The sequence below is a fragment of the Pseudophryne corroboree genome, chromosome 1 (genome assembly GCF_028390025.1).
Source record: "Pseudophryne corroboree isolate aPseCor3 chromosome 1, aPseCor3.hap2, whole genome shotgun sequence".
NCBI classification, from domain to species: Eukaryota; Metazoa; Chordata; class Amphibia; order Anura; family Myobatrachidae; genus Pseudophryne; species Pseudophryne corroboree.
In genome coordinates this window covers 23,466,763-23,486,017 of record NC_086444.1, presented here as the reverse complement: position 1 = coordinate 23,486,017, position 19,255 = coordinate 23,466,763, and the positions used below count along the sequence as shown (strand labels likewise).

The 19,255-nt window shown below is 47.9% G+C and overlaps 1 protein-coding gene across 1 annotated transcript in view; it reads right to left on the bottom strand.

Annotated features, from left to right (window-relative positions):
• Window positions 1-19,255, bottom strand: part of LOC135054530 (phospholipid-transporting ATPase ID-like) — a 168,177-nt gene that overhangs the window by 22,223 nt on the left and 126,699 nt on the right. Inside the window, exons 13-22 of the mRNA XM_063957672.1 lie at window positions 18,534-18,577; window positions 17,470-17,635; window positions 15,755-15,943; window positions 15,556-15,671; window positions 14,244-14,408; window positions 5,708-5,819; window positions 4,200-4,305; window positions 3,028-3,181; window positions 2,323-2,506; window positions 1,906-2,129 (exon numbers count right to left, since the gene is read on the bottom strand). Coding sequence (XP_063813742.1) covers window positions 1,906-2,129; window positions 2,323-2,506; window positions 3,028-3,181; window positions 4,200-4,305; window positions 5,708-5,819; window positions 14,244-14,408; window positions 15,556-15,671; window positions 15,755-15,943; window positions 17,470-17,635; window positions 18,534-18,577 — 1,460 coding nt within the window. The remainder of the gene's footprint in view (window positions 1-1,905; window positions 2,130-2,322; window positions 2,507-3,027; window positions 3,182-4,199; window positions 4,306-5,707; window positions 5,820-14,243; window positions 14,409-15,555; window positions 15,672-15,754; window positions 15,944-17,469; window positions 17,636-18,533; window positions 18,578-19,255) is intronic.

Below are 19,255 nucleotides of genomic sequence, written 5' to 3'. Positions count from 1 at the left end.
CTGCGCCTAAATTTAGTGCCCCCCCCTCTCTTTTTTACCCTTTCTGTAGTGCAGACTGCAGGGGAGAGCCAGGGAGCTTCCTTCCAGCGGAACTGTGAGGGAGAAATGGCGCCAGTGTGCTGAGGGAGATAGCTCCGCCCCTTTTTCGGCTGACTTTTCTCCCGCTTTTTTATGGATTCTGGCAGGGGTAATTATCACATATATAGCCTCTGGGGCAATATATTGTGATTATTTTGCCAGCCAAGGTGTTTATATTGCTGCTCAGGGCGGCCCCCCCCCCCCCCCCCCCCAGCGCCCTGCACCCATCAGTGACCGGAGTGTGAGGTGTACAGAGGAGCGCTGTGCGCTACCTTGGTGAAGACTGAAGTCTTCTGCCGCTGATTTTCCGGACCATCTTCATGCTTCTGGCTCTGTAAGGGGGACGGCGGCGCGGCTCCGGGAACGAACACCAAGGACGGGTCCCGCGGTTGATCCCTCTGGAGCTAATGGTGTCCAGTAGCCTAAGAAGCCCAAGCTAGCTGCAAGCAGGTAGGTTCGCTTCTTCTCCCCTTAGTCCCTCGTTGCAGTGAGCCTGTTGCCAGCAGGTCTCACTGTAAAATAAAAAACCTAAAATATACTTTCTTTCTAGGAGCTCAGGAGAGCCCCTAGTGTGCATCCAGCTCGGCCGGGCACAGAAATCTAACTGAGGTCTGGAGGAGGGGCATAGAGGGAGGAGCCAGTGCACACCAGATAGTACCTAATCTTTCTTTTAGAGTGCCCAGTCTCCTGCGGAGCCCGTCTATTCCCCATGGTCCTTACGGAGTTCCCAGCATCCACTAGGACATCAGAGAAACAAATGTTTCATCTCCCACAAATATCTACACGTCACTCAGGGGCTGATTCTGAGGGGGTTGTGATGCAGCTGAAACCTGATTTACTACCTTATGCTAATGCCGGTGTCCGTAATACACAGTATACAGGGGGAAAGGGGGTTCACCTGAGCGGAGAAGCCTCAGAAGAAGCCGTACCAGAAATGAGTAATGAGACAGGGGAAGGGGACTCATCTGAGTGGAGAAGCCGCAGAAGAAGCCGTACCAGAAATGAGTATGAGACAGGGAAAGGGGACTCATCTGAGTGGAGGAGCCGCAGAAGAAGCCGTACCAGAAATAAGTATGAGACAGGGAAAGGGGACTCACCTGAGCGGAGAAGCTGCAGAAGAAGCCGTACCAGAAATGAGTATGAGACAGGGAAAGCAGGCTCACCTGTGTGGAGAAGCCGCAGAAGAAACCATACCAGAAGTGAGTAGTGAGACAGGGGAAGGGAACTCATCTGAGCGGAGAAGCCGCAGAAGAACGCGTACCAGAAAATGAGTAATGAGACAGGGAAAGCAGGCTCACCTGAGCGGAGAAGCCGCAGAAGAACGCGTACCAGAAATGAGTAATGAGACAGGGAAAGGGGACTCACCTGAGCGGAGAAGCTGCAGAAGAACGCGTACCAGAAATGAGTATGAGACAGGGAAATGGGACTCACCTGAGTGGAGAAGCCGCAGAAGAATGCGTACCAGAAATGAGTATGAGACAGGGAAATGGGACTCACCTGAGCGGAGAAGCCGCAGAAGAACGCGTACCAGAAATGAGTATGAGACAGGGAAATGGGACTCACCTGAGCGGAGAAGCCGCAGAAGAACGAGTACCAGAAATGAGTATGAGACAGGGAGAGCAGGCTCACGTGAGCGGAGAAGCCGCAGAAGAACGCGTACCAGAAATAAGTATGAGACAGGGAAAGGGGACTCACCTGAGCGGAGAAGCCGCAGAAGAACGAGTACCAGAAATGAGTATGAGACAGGGAGAGCAGGCTCACGTGAGCGGAGAAGCCGCAGAAGAACGTGTACCAGAAATGAGTATAAGACAGGGAAATGGGACTCACCTGAGCGGAGAAGCCGCAGAAGAATGCGTACCAGAAATGAACCAGGGTGAAGGTGAAGTTCTTGTAGAAGAAGTAGCGCAGGAACTGGCACATTCGGATGTAAGACCAGCGGCCGTGCACCAGAAGGAGGCGCTGCAGGTAACGAAACTGGGCGAAGGAGAAGTCACTGGACAGGACCGCCTGCATGCCCTCCTGCCCGCTGATCCCCACGCCAATGTGAGCAGCTGAAGAGATAAAAGCACCAGACAAATATGTAAATGCGCGCTCCTAAAGCCGTCCTACAGGCTGTTACTGCATACAATGCGCTACATAACCAGTCATAGCAATCCTATTCCCGCACATAGCTATCTACACATCCCATAATACCCTTCCCCCTTCAGTCACTGCGTGACGCCCTCTGTGGTAGGGGGCACATACTTTTGATCATACTGACGTCATTAGCGCCGTCTCCTATCGCCAAGGTCACCGCCTTCTTGTACTTCTTCACAAGCTGGACCACCTGTGCCTTCTGGAGTGGGGTGACGCGGCAGCAGATCACCGCCTGGCACATACACGCAGTCCTCAGCAGCTCCACCTCCATGTTCTCTTGTAGAGCGTAAGCCTGCGGGACCAGACACCAGTCAATGGGTTGGCTGAGGCTCAGGTGCCTTAAGGTGAATATATCTCCTAACTGGGGATTTAAATTCACTTTACCTTCTGCTCCTAATGGTCATATTGTTGTACAGTAGTGGAATAGATGAACGACTTTCCAAACCGCAACCTCCAAACATTAACATTACTAATAATAATAATAATAATAATAATAAATATGGAGAACAAGTCGCTAAGACTGTCCAATATTACAGATCTGTGTGTTTATCTCCCTCCTGGACTGTATATCCCGCTATAGCGGCCTATTCCGGCCGTGTCTGGCTGTATGGAAGGTGCGAAAAGCAGCCTCTATATGCGGCCTATGTATAAAAGACTGGAGAGAGCTAAAGTGGCGAGAGATAAAGTACCAGCCAATCAGCTCCTAACTGCCATGTTACAGGCTGTGTTTGAAAAATGAAAGTTAGGAGCTGATTGGTTGGTACTTTATCTCTCTCCAAGGTTTGGTACAGATGCCCCTGTGTCTCTACGTACCAGGCTGTGGCCATTGATGATGATGCCGTAGGTGCCATCGCCCTTCAGCTCGTCGTCTGGAATCACTTGGGACTTCTTAGAACACTTCTTTATATGTATTTCCGCATCACAGCTGCCCAGAAACGAATCCGGGTTCATCTTCATCCGAGCCGACCTGTGGGAGACCAAACACCAGTCACAGGGCGGCAGGTGCGTTATCACCTGTATGTTTTCTGACCACGTGATCACGTCGTAGATGGAGAGTGAACGGATTATTTAATTACAGGGGGCAGTACTTGCAGTAATGTACAAACATCCCTCCATCTACATGACGGCAGGGGGGAAGGAAGGGGATTGAACTGTGAACCAGTACTCAAAAAAAGAGGGACATTCCAAAGTCACTTTTTGTTGTGTGACTGTGGTTGCTATGGCAATAAATCATTGAACAACTGAAGAAAAGTGCAAGGAAAAGAGAAAATAAAAACAAATGTATATCTTTTCACAGCCAGCCAGTGATTTACATGAAAAAAATGTAAATGCATTCTCTCATTTCTTTGCAGGACTGAAGCTCTAAGCAGCCGTCACCTAAGTAATAAAAGAGAATTTACAATCCTCTGACAACCACTGAACTATAATACAATATATATTGTACAATACAGAATACAGCTGTGTCAGCAGTGACAGACTCTACTTACTGGCCATAGGTCAGCATGGAATACAGGTTGAGTTATCCAAATATTCCGAAATACGGACTTTTTTGAGTGAGAGTGAGATAGTGAAACCTTTGTTTGTTTTGGGATGGCTCAATGTACACAAACTTTGTTTAGTACACACAGTTATTAAAAATATTGTATTAAATGACCTTCAGGCTGTGTGTATAAGGTGTATATGAAACATAAATGAATTGTGTGAATGTACACACACTTTGTTTAATGCACAAAGTTATAAAAAATATTGGCTAAAATTACCTTCAGGCTGTGTGTATAATGTGTATATGTAACATAAATGCATTCTGTGCTTAGATTTAGGTCCCATCACCATGATATCTCATTATGGTATGCAATTATTCCAAAATACAGAAAAATCCCATATCCAAAATACCTCTGGTCCCAAGCATTTTGGATAAGGGATACTCAACCTGTATCGCGTTTCATCCTCCCACCCCCACTTCCTGGTCAGACAATGCGTTTTACCTCAGCTCATCCATAACCTCTTCTGGACTGCAGCCTTTAATTATAAAAATTTCTTTCATCTCATCCTGCAGCATGTTACACGCATACCCGATGTTCTCTGCGGTTTCTGGGGAGGAGGAAAATTACACAGCTTATCATAGTGTCCACCTAACACTTCAATACAGCAGGACCCGTCCCGAGCAAAAATCAATGTGACATGGAGAAAGACATGATGCAAGACTGAAGATCATCTTGTTTTATGTACAATGCTGGAAGGAAATTTAACTATCAGCTTAAGGTCAAGAATCTGGATGCATGAACTTCATTTCATATAAAGGTGTGCGTGACATCACAATGTTCCAGTATTGGTCTTACAGGAACTAAGGAACACTTATCTGCTATTGGAGGACCCTGCTCCTCTCACTATATAACTTAGTCTGTGGCTTCCTGCTGCCTCCATTCCCCTCCTCACAGCATGTCACTGCCCCTGTCACATGCAGCCCTGTCCTCACTGACACATCACTCATCTCCTGATATACTCTGTGCTGCTGGGGACCCTGCTCCTCCCACTATATAACTCTCAGTCTGTGTCTTCCTGCTGCCTCTATTCCCCTCCTCACATCATGTCACTGCCCCTGTCACATGCAGCCCTGTCCTCACTGACACATCACTCATCTCCTGATATACTCTGTGCTGCTGAGGACCCTGCTCCTCTCACTATATAACTCATCTGTGGCTTCCTGCTGCCTCCATTCCCCTCCTCACATCATGTCACTGCCCCTGTCACATGCAGCCCTGTTCTCACTGACACATCACTCATCTCCTGATATACTCTGTGCTGCTGGGGACCCTGCTCCTCCCACTATTTAACTCTCAGTCTGTTGCTTCCTGCTGCTGAGAGTATTCTGGTGATTTGATATCCCTGACCCTGTGCTATTTTGTAACCACCCCTCTATCACCTTGTAACCACACGTCTACAACTTTGTAACCACCCTCCTACCACTTTTTATCCAGCCTCCTACCAATTGTAACCACCCTCCTACCACTTTTTATCCAGCCTCCTACCAATTGTAACCACCCTCCTACCACTTTGTAACGACAATGCTACCATGTTGCAACTACCATCCTACCAATTTATAACTGCCTTTTTCAATAAAGAGACCCACTTTTATCCCAGCGCTGAGCTGCTGCAAAAATAAAGTCCTTTTGGGTAGGGAAAGGAAGACCCTCAAACTACCCAACTTCCGCCATCAGCCCAGGCAAATGGCGCCATATTGCTTGGTTACGCTTTGGCAGCGCCATACACACGTTGCTCCTCCAGAGAGGGCAATGTGCTTCCTCCTGTACATTTCCATTTGGGGGAAAGTAGCTGGCACACAGACAGAAGGAGCAGAGAAGTTACCTGTGTGCCTCATATAATAATATCCTCACATCTCACATTCAGGTGTAAAACAAGAAAATAATAAATAGCAGCCAGGTACCAGTGACCACGGCTAATGTGTATGTTCCCATTACCCTGATTCCCGTACCTTGTTTGTCTCCGGTCAGGACCCAAATCTTAATGTTGGCTTTGGAGAGGGTTTCGATGGTCTGGGGAACCCCGTCTTGGAGTTTGTCTTCTATAGCAGACGCTCCAATTAGCTGTGATGGGGAAACAGAGAGAGAGAGAGTGAGAGACAGATACATGGGGCTAATTCAGACCTGATCACTCGCTGGTTTTTTTTGCAGCGCTGCGAGCAGATAGTCGCCGCCCATAGGGGAGTGTATTGTAGCTGTGCAGGTGTGTGAACGCTTGTGCAGCCGAGTGGTACAAACAGATTTTGTGCAGTCTCTGCGCAGCCCAGGACTTACTCAGCCGCTGCGATCACTTCAGCCTGTCCGGGGCCGGAATTGACGTCAGACACCCACCCTGCAAACGCTTGGACACGCCTGCGTTTTTCCTACCACTCCCAGAAAACGGTCAGTTACCACCCACAAACGCCCTCTTCCTGTCAGTCTCCTTGTGAACACCCGTGCGAATGGATTCTTCACACAAACCCATCGCTGAGCGGCAATCCGCTTTGTATCTGTGCAACGCGCCTGTGCATTGCGGTGCATGAGCAGTTTAGACCGGCGACTATGCAAACGCAGGACTGCAAAAAACCTAAAGAGTGAGAGGTTAGTGAGAGAAAGAGAGTGAGAGGGGAAGGGAGAAAGAGAGTGACTGGGGAAAGAAAAAGAGAGGGAGAGAGAGGGGGAGGGAGAATAATAATAATAATAATAATTAATAATAATTTTATTTATATAGTGCTCTTTCTCCAATAGGACCCAAGGCGCTTAAGAGAAGAAGAGGGAGAGGGAGAGCAAGAGAGTGAGAGGAAGAGAGATAAGGAGAGAGAGAGGGAAAGAGGAGTGTGAGGAAGGGAGAGAGGAGAGATATAGCAAGTGGGTGGGTGGGGGAGAGAGAGAGAAACCCGAGAGAGAAAGAGAGATGAGAGGGAGAGAGGTTGGTGTAATGAGAGTCACTAGCTGAGCTCTATGGTTTGTCCTGTGGGATTAGTGGATTTAGATGCAGATTAGAAGCACTGTATTAGAAGAATTCAGGGACAGCTCTCAGTCCGGCGGATGGCTGTCATGTATGTGCATATGTCCCACCTGACATTACAGACACGATTAGACAACACTGGTAGTAAGGAGCTGACATTAAGGAGATAAATACTATTGCTGTGTAATATATTGGGCCCCGGCTCCCTCTGTGTTCTATATAATCATTTAGTCCCCATACCAGCGCTTCCTAACTCCTATGATCTCTGTACCAGACACTTCCATTTGTTACACGTTAGTATAAAATCTCCCAATCACAAGGTTTGTCCCATTACCGCTCTGAACAATCATTTGAAATTAATGTTTCCTATAAATTGGAAATGAAAGAGTTAAAATGTACTTGGATTTAGGGAGTAATAAGTGCTCAGGGTTACACTGGACAGCGGTTTCTCAGTAACGCCATTTAGGAGGGAGCCCTCTGTCATGATCCGGGTATCTGGACGCCATTACTTACCCTTCAGATGCCTCCTAAGGCTGGCTCAGCGTTCTAGGACCGGATCCCGCTGTGCCTGAGTTTCCACATGCAATGTCAGAGTGGTGATTTCATCAGCCGCGGCCTCCGCTGTGCCCGCGTGGTTAAATGTGCGCTTGTCAGTCTGGCGTCTCCTGTCTCCTGTGGCCGGCGTCGCCATTACTGTTTCAATTCTCACATGGATTACAAACCAAACTTCCCTCCAAGTGTCTGCATGGGCGCAGCCATCTTGGATTTTGTCATCTGATCATTTCCACCAATCTGCTGTCTGTATTGTTGATTTGCATAATTGCCTAGCCAACCCCTTCCTTGCTGCAGGTATAAGTAAGCTGTGCCTGAGCAAGGAAGGCGTCAGTGCTTTGGTTGTCTAACCTAGTTCCAGTTTGTCTCTCTCCTGTGGTTGTCTTCCAGGTTCCAGCTCCTGTCTCCAGACTTCTGCTATAGAGACCCGCACCAGCATTCCATCTGCGGTGTAGCCTGACTCTCCGATCCATTCTGGACTCACCTGTTTCCAGTTACAACAATCACCTGCTTCCAGCCCAGCTTCCAGCAGTGTACAGCTTCTCTTAAAGGGCCGGTGTCCTTTCTGCAGTTTACCACTCTCCACCGGTATTATTATTTCACCGCTCTCAAACTCCAAACTTCATTATCAATCACCTGCTTCCAGCCCAGCTTCCAGCAGTGTACAGCTTCTCTTAAAGGGCCGGTGTCCTTTCTGCAGTTTATCACTCTCCACCGGTATTATTATTTCACCGCTCTCAAACTCCAAACTTCATTATTATTTCATCGCTCTCAAGTTCGTTTATTATTTAACTGGTTCCAGCCAGTATCCACTCCGTACCAACAACAGTCTGGTTCCAGCCAGTATCCACAGCAGCCGTTTTATCTTCAGCAGCCCAGCCTTTCCTGGAACACCAGCTGGTACGATCCTGGGTTCTCTCCATTGCTACAGTCAGGCCTGGTAAGGACTTTCCAACTAGAAGATTATAAGAACTGTCTCACACTACCAGTGCCTGTGGCCCTTGCCACCCTGTAGTACCCAGGAATTGTATTTATCCTCTGTTGACTTTTATGTTTCCTTTACTGCTGCTGTGTTACGGAGTTTGTCATAATAAACATCATTGACTTTTATCCTGGTTGTCGTGGTCACGCCTTCGGGCAGTTATTCTACATGTTACTTACATGTCTAGGGGTCTGATACAACCTCCCAGGTTCCGTTACATCTCAGCCCCTACAACTGAGGCTGCCTCCCGTCAGCTCAGGCCCTCAGTTGTGACAGTAAGCACTGACCTAATGAATCCAGCCGGAGACCAGGATCAAGCGGCCAGGCCAATGCAAGAACTGGCAGCCCGACTTGAACATCAGGAGGCTGCACAGGGCCACATCATCCGCTGTCTCCAGGATCTCTCTACACGGCTGGATGGGATTCAAACGACCCTCCGTGGACCTGGCACGTCCGGTGCGTCCACTACAGTGACACCAGCTGTAACCCCACCCACCTTACCCATTTCTAGTCCACATCTTCATCTTCCAACGCCAGCAAAATTTTATGGATCTCCAAGGTTCTGCAGGGGATTTCTCAATCAATGTGAAATCCACTTTGAGCTTCTACCTGGCAATTTCTTCAGTGACCGTACCAAAATTGCCTATATCATCTCCCTTCTCAGTGGCTCAGCCCTTGACTGGGCATCACCTTTATGGGAGAAGTCTGATCCCCTGCTATCCTCCTATACTGACTTTGTAGCTACATTCAGGCGCATCTTCGACGAGCCAGGCCGGATAACATCTGCTTCATCTGAGATTCTCCGTTTACGCCAGGGAACACGTACTGTGGGACAGTATCTTATACAGTTTAAAATCCTGGCATCCGAACTGGCATGGAACGACGAGGCCCTGTATGCTGCATTCTGGCATGGCTTATCAGAACGCATCAAGGATGAGTTAGCTACCAGAGACTTGCCCTCTAAGTTGGATGAGCTAATTTCTCTTTGCACGAAGGTTGATCTACGTTTCAGAGAGAGAGCAACCGAGCGAGGAAGATCATCTACTCCTAAATCTTCTGCTCCTCCTCCTCGTCAACCATCTCCATCCAAGGATGAGCCTATGCAAATTAGTCGTTCCCGTCTATCTCCCGCTGAGCGCCGAAGACGTCTCTCTGAGTCTCTCTGTCTCTACTGTGCAGCTCCGTCGCACACTATCAATGCCTGTCCCAAACGTCCGGGAAACTCCAGATCCTAGCTCGCCAAGGAGAGGGCCGGCTAGGAGTAATGATCTCCTCTCCATCTCCTCATGACTGTAACCTCCCAGTGTCGCTCCAAATTGCTCAACGTTACAGGAACGTCATTGCCCTCCTTGATTCCGGAGCAGCTGGGAATTTCATAACCGAAGCTTATGTTAAACGGTGGTCCCTACCCACCGAGAGACTGTCCTCGTCCATATCTTTGACTGCCGTGGATGGCAGCAAGATTTTTGACGCAGTCATTTCCTTAAGGACTCTTCCAGTTCGTCTGAGAGTGGGAGTTCTTCATTCTGAGTATATTTCTTTTTTAGTGATTCCAAGAGCCACACATCCAGTGGTTTTAGGCCTTCCATGGCTCCGTCTCCACAACCCATCAATTGACTGGACGACTACGCAAATACTGGCATGGGGTCCCTCCTGTGCTGAGACTTGTTTAGCCAAAGTTCTTCCTGTTTGTTCTTCCTTCCCCAGGTCATCTGATGTTCCGCCTCCTCCATATCAAGACTTCACGGACGTGTTCAGTAAAGCCTCTGCTGATATCCTTCCTCCTCATAGAGAATGGGACTGCCCAATCGACCTCATTCCAGGGAAGGTTCCACCGCGAGGCCGAACTTATCCGTTGTCTCTGCCTGAGACACACTCCATGGAAGAGTACATCAAAGAGAACCTGGCGAAGGGTTTCATCCGACCATCTTCTTCTCCAGCCGGCGCAGGCTTCTTCTTCGTTAAGAAGAAAGACGGTGGTCTGCGTCCGTGCATCGACTACAGAGGTCTGAACGACATTACCGTCAAGAACCGATACCCTTTACCCCTGATTACCGAGCTCTTTGATAGAGTTAGTGGTGCAACTATTTTCACAAAGCTGGACTTGAGGGGTGCCTAAAATCTCATCCGAATCCGTGAGGGTGACGAGTGGAAGACCGCCTTTAACACCCGTGACGGACATTATGAGTACCTCGTCATGCCCTTCGGATTGAGCAACGCTCCAGCAGTCTTCCAGCACTTCGTGAATGAGATTTTCAGGGACATCTTGTACCGCCATGTCGTGGTTTATCTAGACGACATCCTCATCTTTGCTAATAATCTCGAAGATCATCGTTTCTGGGTAAAAGAGGTTCTTTCCCGTCTCCGTGTCAATCACCTCTATTGTAAATTGGAGAAGTGTGTGTTTGAAGTTAAAACCATTCCGTTTCTAGGTTACATTGTGTCCGGTTCCGGACTAGAGATGGATCCTGAGAAACTCCAAGCAATCCAGAATTGGCCTATACCCTTAAGCCTCAAAGGGGTCCAGAGGTTCTTAGGGTTCGCCAATTATTATAGAAAATTTATACGAGACTTTTCCACCATTGTGGCGCCTATCACTGCATTAACCAAGAAAGGTGCTAATCCGTCCAAGTGGTCCGAGGAAGCTACACAGGCCTTTCACCTTCTGAAGCAACGGTTCATCTCTGCACCAGTTCTGAAACAGCCCGACACCGACCCTCCTTTTATCTTAGAGGTAGATGCCTCCTCCGTTGGAGTAGGAGCAGTGTTATCCCAGAGGGCCAAAGATGGACATCTACATCCTTGCAGTTTCTTCTCCCGGAAGTTCTCCCCAGCTGAGCGCAACTATGCCATTGGCGATCAGGAGTTGCTAGCCATCAAGCTCGCTCTGGAGGAGTGGAGATACCTGTTGGAGGGAGCTTCCCACTCAATCACCATACTTACCGACCACAAAAATCTTTTATATCTCAAAGGCGCACAATGTCTGAATCCTCGTCAGGCCAGATGGGCACTTTTCTTCTCTAGGTTTGACTTTAAACTCCAGTTCTGTCCGGGTTCTCAGAATCGTAAGGCCGATGCCCTTTCCCGCTCATGGGAGCAAGAAAATGAGTCCGAGTCTGCAGACAAGCATCCTATTATTAATCCGTTGGCATTCTCCACGGTAGGGATGGACTCTACGCCTCCACCAGGGAAAAGTTTTGTTAAGCCAGTTCTAAGGAAGAAGCTCATGCATTGGGCCCATGCTTCCCGTTTTGCTGGACATACAGGCATTCAGAAAACCCTTGAATTTATTTCTAGGTCCTACTGGTGGCCAACTCTGAAGAAGGACGTTATGGAATTTATTGCCTCCTGCCCAAAGTGTGCCCAACACAAAGTCTCCCGCCAGTCGCCTGCGGGGCAACTGGTTCCATTATCTGTTCCCCGTCGACCTTGGACCCATTTGTCGATGGACTTTGTTTCCGATCTACCTATCTGCAACAAGTTTAATACCATCTGGGTGGTAGTTGACCGGTTCACCAAGATGGCACATTTCATCCCTCTCACCGGTCTTCCGTCAGCTTCCAAGTTGGCTCAAGTGTTTATACAGGAGATCTTCCGACTTCACGGTCTTCCTGAAGAGATCATCTCGGATCGTGGAGTACAATTTGTAGCCAAATTTTGGCGAAGTTTGTGTCAAGCCCTCCAAGTCAAGTTAAAGTTTTCCACGGCTTACCATCCTCAGACCAATGGTCAAACCGAGAGGGTGAATCAGGACTTGGAGGCCTTCCTCCGTATATATGTGTCTTCCTCTCAAGATGACTGGGTTCAACTCCTTCCTTGGGCCGAGTTCAGCCACAACAATCAATACCATTCCTCATCTTCTTCTACACCATTCTTCATTAATTATGGATTCCACCCTAAAGTCCCAGAATTCCAACCGCTTCCCGCAACTTCTGTTCCAGCAGTGGATGTCACCTTGCGTCAGTTTTCAAATAACTGGAGGAACGTCCGCGCAGCCCTGCTTAAAGCCTCATTCAGGTATAAGAAGTTTGCCGATAGGAAGCGTAGAGCGGTCCCTGCTCTCAAGGTGGGTGATCGTGTGTGGCTGTCCACGAAGAATTTGAGGTTGAGAGTTCCCAGCATGAAATTTGCACCTCGCTACATCGGACCCTTCAAGATTGAACAAGTCATCAATCCTGTTGCCTACAGGTTACAGTTACCATCCTTCTTGAAAATACCCAGGACATTTCATGTTTCTTTGTTGAAACCGCTGATCCTGAATCGGTTTCATTCCGCACTTCCTCCAGCTCCCAAAGTTCAGACTCAACGGGGAGTCGAGTACGAGGTGGCTAAGATTTTGGACTCACGTTTCCGTTACGGTCAGTTACAATACCTCATTGACTGGAAGGGCTATGGTCCTGAAGAACGCTCTTGGACCAATGCCTCAGACGTCCATGCTCCTGCCTTGGTCCGAAATTTCCACGCAAAGTTTCCTTTAAAGCCTAAGAAGTGTCCTGGGGCCACTCCTAAAGGGGGGGGGGGTGCTGTCATGATCCGGGTATCTGGACGCCATTACTTACCCTTCAGATGCCTCCTAAGGCTGGCTCAGCATTCCAGGACCGGATCCCGCTGTTCCTGAGTTTCCACATGCAGAATGTCAGAGTGGTGATTTGGTTGTCTAACCTAGTTCCAGTTTGTCTCTCTCCTGTGGTTGTCTTCCAGGTTCCAGCTCCTGTCTCCAGACTTCTGCTATAGAGACCCGCACCAGCATTCCATCTGCGGTGTAGCCTGACTCTCCGATCCATTCTGGACTCACCTGTTTCCAGTTACAACAATCACCTGCTTCCAGCCCAGCTTCCAGCAGTGTACAGCTTCTCTTAAAGGGCCGGTGTCCTTTCTGCAGTTTACCACTCTCCACCGGTATTATTATTTCACCGCTCTCAAACTCCAAACTTCATTATCAATCACCTGCTTCCAGCCCAGCTTCCAGCAGTGTACAGCTTCTCTTAAAGGGCCGGTGTCCTTTCTGCAGTTTACCACTCTACACCGGTATTATTATTTCACCGCTCTCAAACTCCAAACTTCATTATTATTTCATCGCTCTCAAGTTCGTTTATTATTTAACTGGTTCCAGCCAGTATCCACTCCGTACCAACAACAGTCTGGTTCCAGCCAGTATCCACAGCAGCCGTTTTATCTTCAGCAGCCCAGCCTTTCCTGGAACACCAGCTGGTACGATCCTGGGTTCTCTCCATTGCTACAGTCAGGCCTGGTAAGGACTTTCCAACTAGAAGATTATAAGAACTGTCTCACACTACCAGTGCCTGTGGCCCTTGCCACCCTGTAGTACCCAGGAATTGTATTTATCCTCTGTTGACTTTTATGTTTCCTTTACTGCTGCTGTGTTACGGAGTTTGTCATAATAAACATCATTGACTTTTATCCTGGTTGTCGTGGTCACGCCTTCGGGCAGTTATTCTACATGTTACTTACATGTCTAGGGGTCTGATACAACCTCCCAGGTTCCGTTACATCTCAGCCCCTACAACTGAGGCTGCCTCCCGTCAGCTCAGGCCCTCAGTTGTGACACCCTCATTAATTAAGGCTTTTATCTTTTGCTTAGCCTTACATCTCTGTCTGGGGGTCTGCGCTTATTCCATCCGGTTGCAGCCTGCCGCAGGTTGCGCTGCAGAAACGTGGGATGAGTTTACCAAACGCTTATTGATGGAATAGAGATAAGACAGGAATATCCCTGCGGGAGGTAGAGGCACCGCATGTCACACACATGCCTCTTACAGAAACTGGCAGTACTATTACATGAGCTGCGGTCATTATATTCCCCAATGTCCAGGTTATTTATGGACAAATTACCACTAAAATACAATCTGTGGGAAAATCGTCCATCCCTAGATAGAAGTAACGCATTAATTATACCGGCCAATAAAAATAACCTGATTTATATCCTATTAAGGTCCTAGGAAAGTGACCCATGTCCGAGTGTGGGGGATGGGATACAGCGGATACAAACCTTCAGGTCCTTCTCAATCTCCTCGTATAATGCCGCCAGCTTCTCCTCGCGACTGTCCAGCGACGTACTGGCCTCATGGTGCCGTATCTTCCAGCTGTTGAAGTAGTTCTTGTCTAAGTCCTTATATGCCAGGACCAGCGTGCGCAGACCCTCACCCGCAAACTCCTGCAACACACCCAGAAAGGGAGACAGGGGGACGCGGGACAGTTATTGCAAAATGAAAATGATATGACACATAAAAAAAGTGACTGACGTTTTACTACTGGGACTGTCCATGTACTTTCCAGGTATTACCCTGTCAGTGATGTCATTGTGGGAGTGGCTAATATGGTGACACTTAGCTCAAAATATGTGTGATGTCATTGTGGGAGTGGCTAATATGGTATCACTTAGCGCAGTATATGTGTGATGTCATTGTGGGAGTGGCTAATATGGTATCACTTATCTCAATATATGTGTGATGTCATTGTGGGAGTGGCTAATATGGTATCACTTAGCTCAGTATATGTGTGATGTCATTGTGGGAGTGGCTAATATGGTGACACAGCTCAAAATGTGTGATGTCATTGTGGGAGTGGCTAATATGGTGTCACTTATCTCAATATATGTGTGATGTCATTGTGGGAGTGGCTAATATGGTGACACTTAGCTCAAAATATGTGTGATGTCATTGTGCAAGTGGCTAATGTGGTGACATAGCTCAAAACATTTGTGATTTCATTGTGGGAGTGGCTAATATGGTGTCAGCTCAATATATGTGTGATGTCATTATGGGAGTGGCTAATATGGTGCCACTTAGCTCAATATGTGTGATGTCATTGTGGGAGTGGCTAATATGGTATCACTTATCTCAATATATGTGTTATGTCATTGTGGGAGTGGCTAATATGGTATCACTTAGCTCAGTATATGTGTGATGTCATTGTGGGAGTGGCTAATATGGTGACACAGCTCAAAATGTGTGATGTCATTGTGGGAGTGGCTAATATGGTGTCACTTATCTCAATATATGTGTGATGTCATTGTGGGAGTGGCTAATATGGTGACACTTAGCTCAAAATATGTGTGATGTCATTGTGCAAGTGGCTAATGTGGTGACACAGCTCAAAACATTTGTGATTTCATTGTGGGAGTGGCTAATATGGTGTCAGCTCAATATATGTGTGATGTCATTATGGGAGTGGCTAATATGGTGCCACTTAGCTCAATATGTGTGTGATGTAATTGTGGGAGTGGCTAATATGGTGTCACTTAGGTCAATATATGTTTGATGTCATTGGTGACCTTATTGTCAAAATGCTTCAGGACTTACATTCAGATGGTCGGTCGTCACTTCCTTCAAATCCGCACTGGAGCGGTCCAGCAGTTCGTATACGATGGTGTCGGCCCCCTTACAGTACAGGGTCAGACGTCCCTCTGGGCTCCTCACTGTCACCGGGGGACATGAGAATTAGTGACACGTGGCAATGCACACACGCTGCCAGACCGTTATGCCCCCCCCCGTGGCTCACCAATCACAGACATTCTCTTGCGCTCATTGTTGAAGTCCAATATGGCCAATAAATCGTACACTTTGGTTTTCCCCATTTCCACCACGGTTATGGTCTCCGGTGTGCGAGAGCGGAACACAAAGCCAAAGTTTCTGGCGGCGGTCACCAGGGCCCCCTCATCCGGGGACTGGGCCTGGTAAACCAGTTCGCCTGGGAATTGGACAAGGAAAGAGATGTCAGTAGAGGACTTGCTCAACTTAGAGATCTCACTAAGGGGGAGAAGTATCAAACCTTGGAGAGAAAAAGTGGAGAGAGAAAAAGTGAAAAGAGATAAAGTACAAGCTAATCAGCACCTAACTGCCATGGTACAGGCTATTTTTTTTTTAAATGACAGTTAGGAGCTGATTGGTTGATACTTTATCTCCGTCCACTTTATCTCTCTCCAAGGCTAAGTAAATAGACCCTTATATCTTTCCTGGACTGCAAACCCTGGGAACCTCTGAACCATTACTACCTGTAGTAGTAAAATGGGAATGTGCAGCAGTGACAGGAGACGTGCGTATGGTCTGTATTACAGGATCGGGGACTGTTTCCTGCAGCGGCGGTGGGCACGTCAGAAATACAGTACATGGGACAAACACAGGTCTATGGACAGACTATGGGCCTAATTCAGACCTGATCTGTGCTCTGCGTTTTCGCACAGCAGCCGATCAGGTCTGAACTGCGCATGGGCCGCAGTGCGCCAGCGCATGCCAGACAGCCGACGACTGTCTCAGCCCTGCGATCGCCTCTGCCTGATTGACAGGCAGAGGCGGTCGCTGGGCGGGAGGGGGTGAGCCGGCGGCGTTTGCCCGCTGTTTAGGAGGCGCGCTCCGGGCAACACAGGCATGCCCAGACTGTGTGGGTGGTGGGCCGCGGCGGCTGCGTGACATCACACGCAGCCGCTGCGACCAGCACAGCAACAGGTAGCTCCCTGCTAGCGCGCAGGAACTGCGCTGGTAGGGAGCTACTCTTCAAGTACAAAAGCATCGCACAGCGTACTTGTGCGTGGGGGGGGGGGGAGGGGGGCCTGACATGCGGGGCGGACTAGCCCTGTGCTGGACGTCCCCCCACATGTCTGTGTATCTGATCGTAGATGTGCTAAATTTAGCACAACATCTACGATCAGGTCTGAATTAGGTCCACTACAACGAGAATATATAATACATAGAAAATATAAATATCCTCCACTCTTAAGAGAAAAACAACTACAGTATAAACACACACAATAAGAGATGCCGGATGGTTGTTTTCTGGTGTGAGTTCCTATAGTCCCATATTTTACTTTTTATGATCACACAAAAAAATAAAAATGAATGAATAACATCTAAAAAAATAAAACTCTGTATCAATAACATCTAGAAAACACTGAAATAAAAGAGAACAATCCTGGGAATTACCTTTGCCAACATGTGTCGTTATCCATGTCTCATTTTCCTATTAAATATTCCCAGTGCTCCAGGAAGGGCTGAATCGGCCACGTTGGCCTATGCTTGGGGCAGTACAAATTAAGGGGCTGCAATCAATATCTTAATGCCAAATAGTGGAGAAGGCTGTGGCATGAAAATGTTGGTTGAAATTACTAATTTAAGGAGCTATTAGACTGCATTGAGCAAGACAGACATGAAATCTAGCCAGAAGCCTTTGGGGAGAATGCCCCACACCCCAGGGATGAGTGACGCCTCCTTCCTCCTCACCTTCCTTCTTCTCCTCCGACATCGCCGTGTGGCACAGCGCCAGCAGACGGAAGAACTCCTGAGTGGCCTTGTCTTCCATTTTCACCGACTGCACCAAACGGTGATCATGGAAAACAAACTTAGGATCTGCCAGAGGGTTGTAGGAAAAATCCACTTTTTCCGTGTACTGAGAGAGAAAGAGAGAGAGAGAGAGAGAGAGAGAGAGAGAGAGAGAAAGAGAGAGAGATGTGTTACTGAGGTCTCATGGCCTGAGTCTGTCCTGTGCACCTCTAAGGAAGAAGAGGTGTCTGAAGACTGAAGAGGTACTTCATGCAGATCCAATGCACTATAGGGTGTCATGGCAAGAGTTATGGTTGTAGACATACAGTAATGGGGAGATGTACCAAGTCTTGGAGAGAAAGAACGTGGAGAAGTTGCCTAAAGAAATCCATTAGCTAATAACTGTCATTCTAAAGACTGTGGGGTCTACTTACTAAGCCTCAGAGAGAGATAAAGTAGACGGAGATAAAGTACCAGTCAATCAGCTCCTATAATTTTTTCAAACCGTGGGGCAGATTTATTAAGCCTGGTGAAGTGATAAATTGGAAGGTGATAAAACACCAGCCAATCAGCTTCTAACTGTCATTTTTCAAACCCAGCCTGTAACATGGAAGTTAGGAGCTGATTGGCTGGTGCATTATCACCTTACACTTTATCACTTCACCAGGCGTAATAAATCTGCTCCACAGTCTGTAACATGACAGGAGCTGATTGGCTGGTACTTTATCTTCAACAACTTTATCCTTCTCCAAGGCTTAGTAAATATACATATGTGCTACAAAAACTACAAACAGCGATGGGTTGGGGGATGACGTAGATGTGTAATGTACCCGGAGTGATTTCGGCAGACCCTCGTTACGGATCACGTCCGGAAACAGAGCGTATTTTTATAAACAATATCATTGTAGAAATGTGAAATTCTCTTAGTGGCGTTGGCGTTTTCCTAACCCCAACAGTGCTGTCACTGATATAAGAAGCTTATATCCCCCCACTGGGAATTATAAGATCAGCGTTAGGACACATACCTCATTTACTTCCAGCCGGTTTCCCGCGTAGTCAAAGACGTCGCCTGGAACAGATAAGACGGGTCTCAGGAAGGGAGAGGGCACAAGCTGAGAATATAGGTGTACAATGCTGAGGGTGTGGTGGCAGGGCGGAGTACGGTCTATAGTCTGGTGGGTGCAGGGACAGCCTCATATAACGGCTCAGTATAATATGAAATCATCTTATACTCACTTACCCGGCTCCTATATTGCCAATCCTATCTTTCTGGCTGTGTCCCTAATACCATCTACTAACCGCCCATATATCATAGTATATACTGAGATAGTAAACTACAGAGCACAGAAAGGCCTACACATGGAGCAGAACTGACTACAGTGATATAGCATACAACTGGGAGGCAGAGTCTAGCACACAGCAGGGTGTAGCGGTGGACACACCAGGAGAGAGCTGGAGCCTTGGTTGACAGGCGATAAATTGGATTATCTGGTAATTATCAATTGATTAGGCAATTATAAGGGGAGCTGAAGCCCTCGTGAGATATACTGTAACACAAACTGCTTATCGCCAGCTAGGGCTGCCTCTACTCCCATATGGTCCACTGTCCCTGTGTGAGATGGACTCTTCCAACATCTTCAGCCACCATTTAATGTGTGGGATCGGCTACACCCCCTCAGTGTAAGACCCAAGGCAGGCAATGCGGCCAGGGTGGGACAGAATTTAGGTGCCGATATAGGTGCTTCAA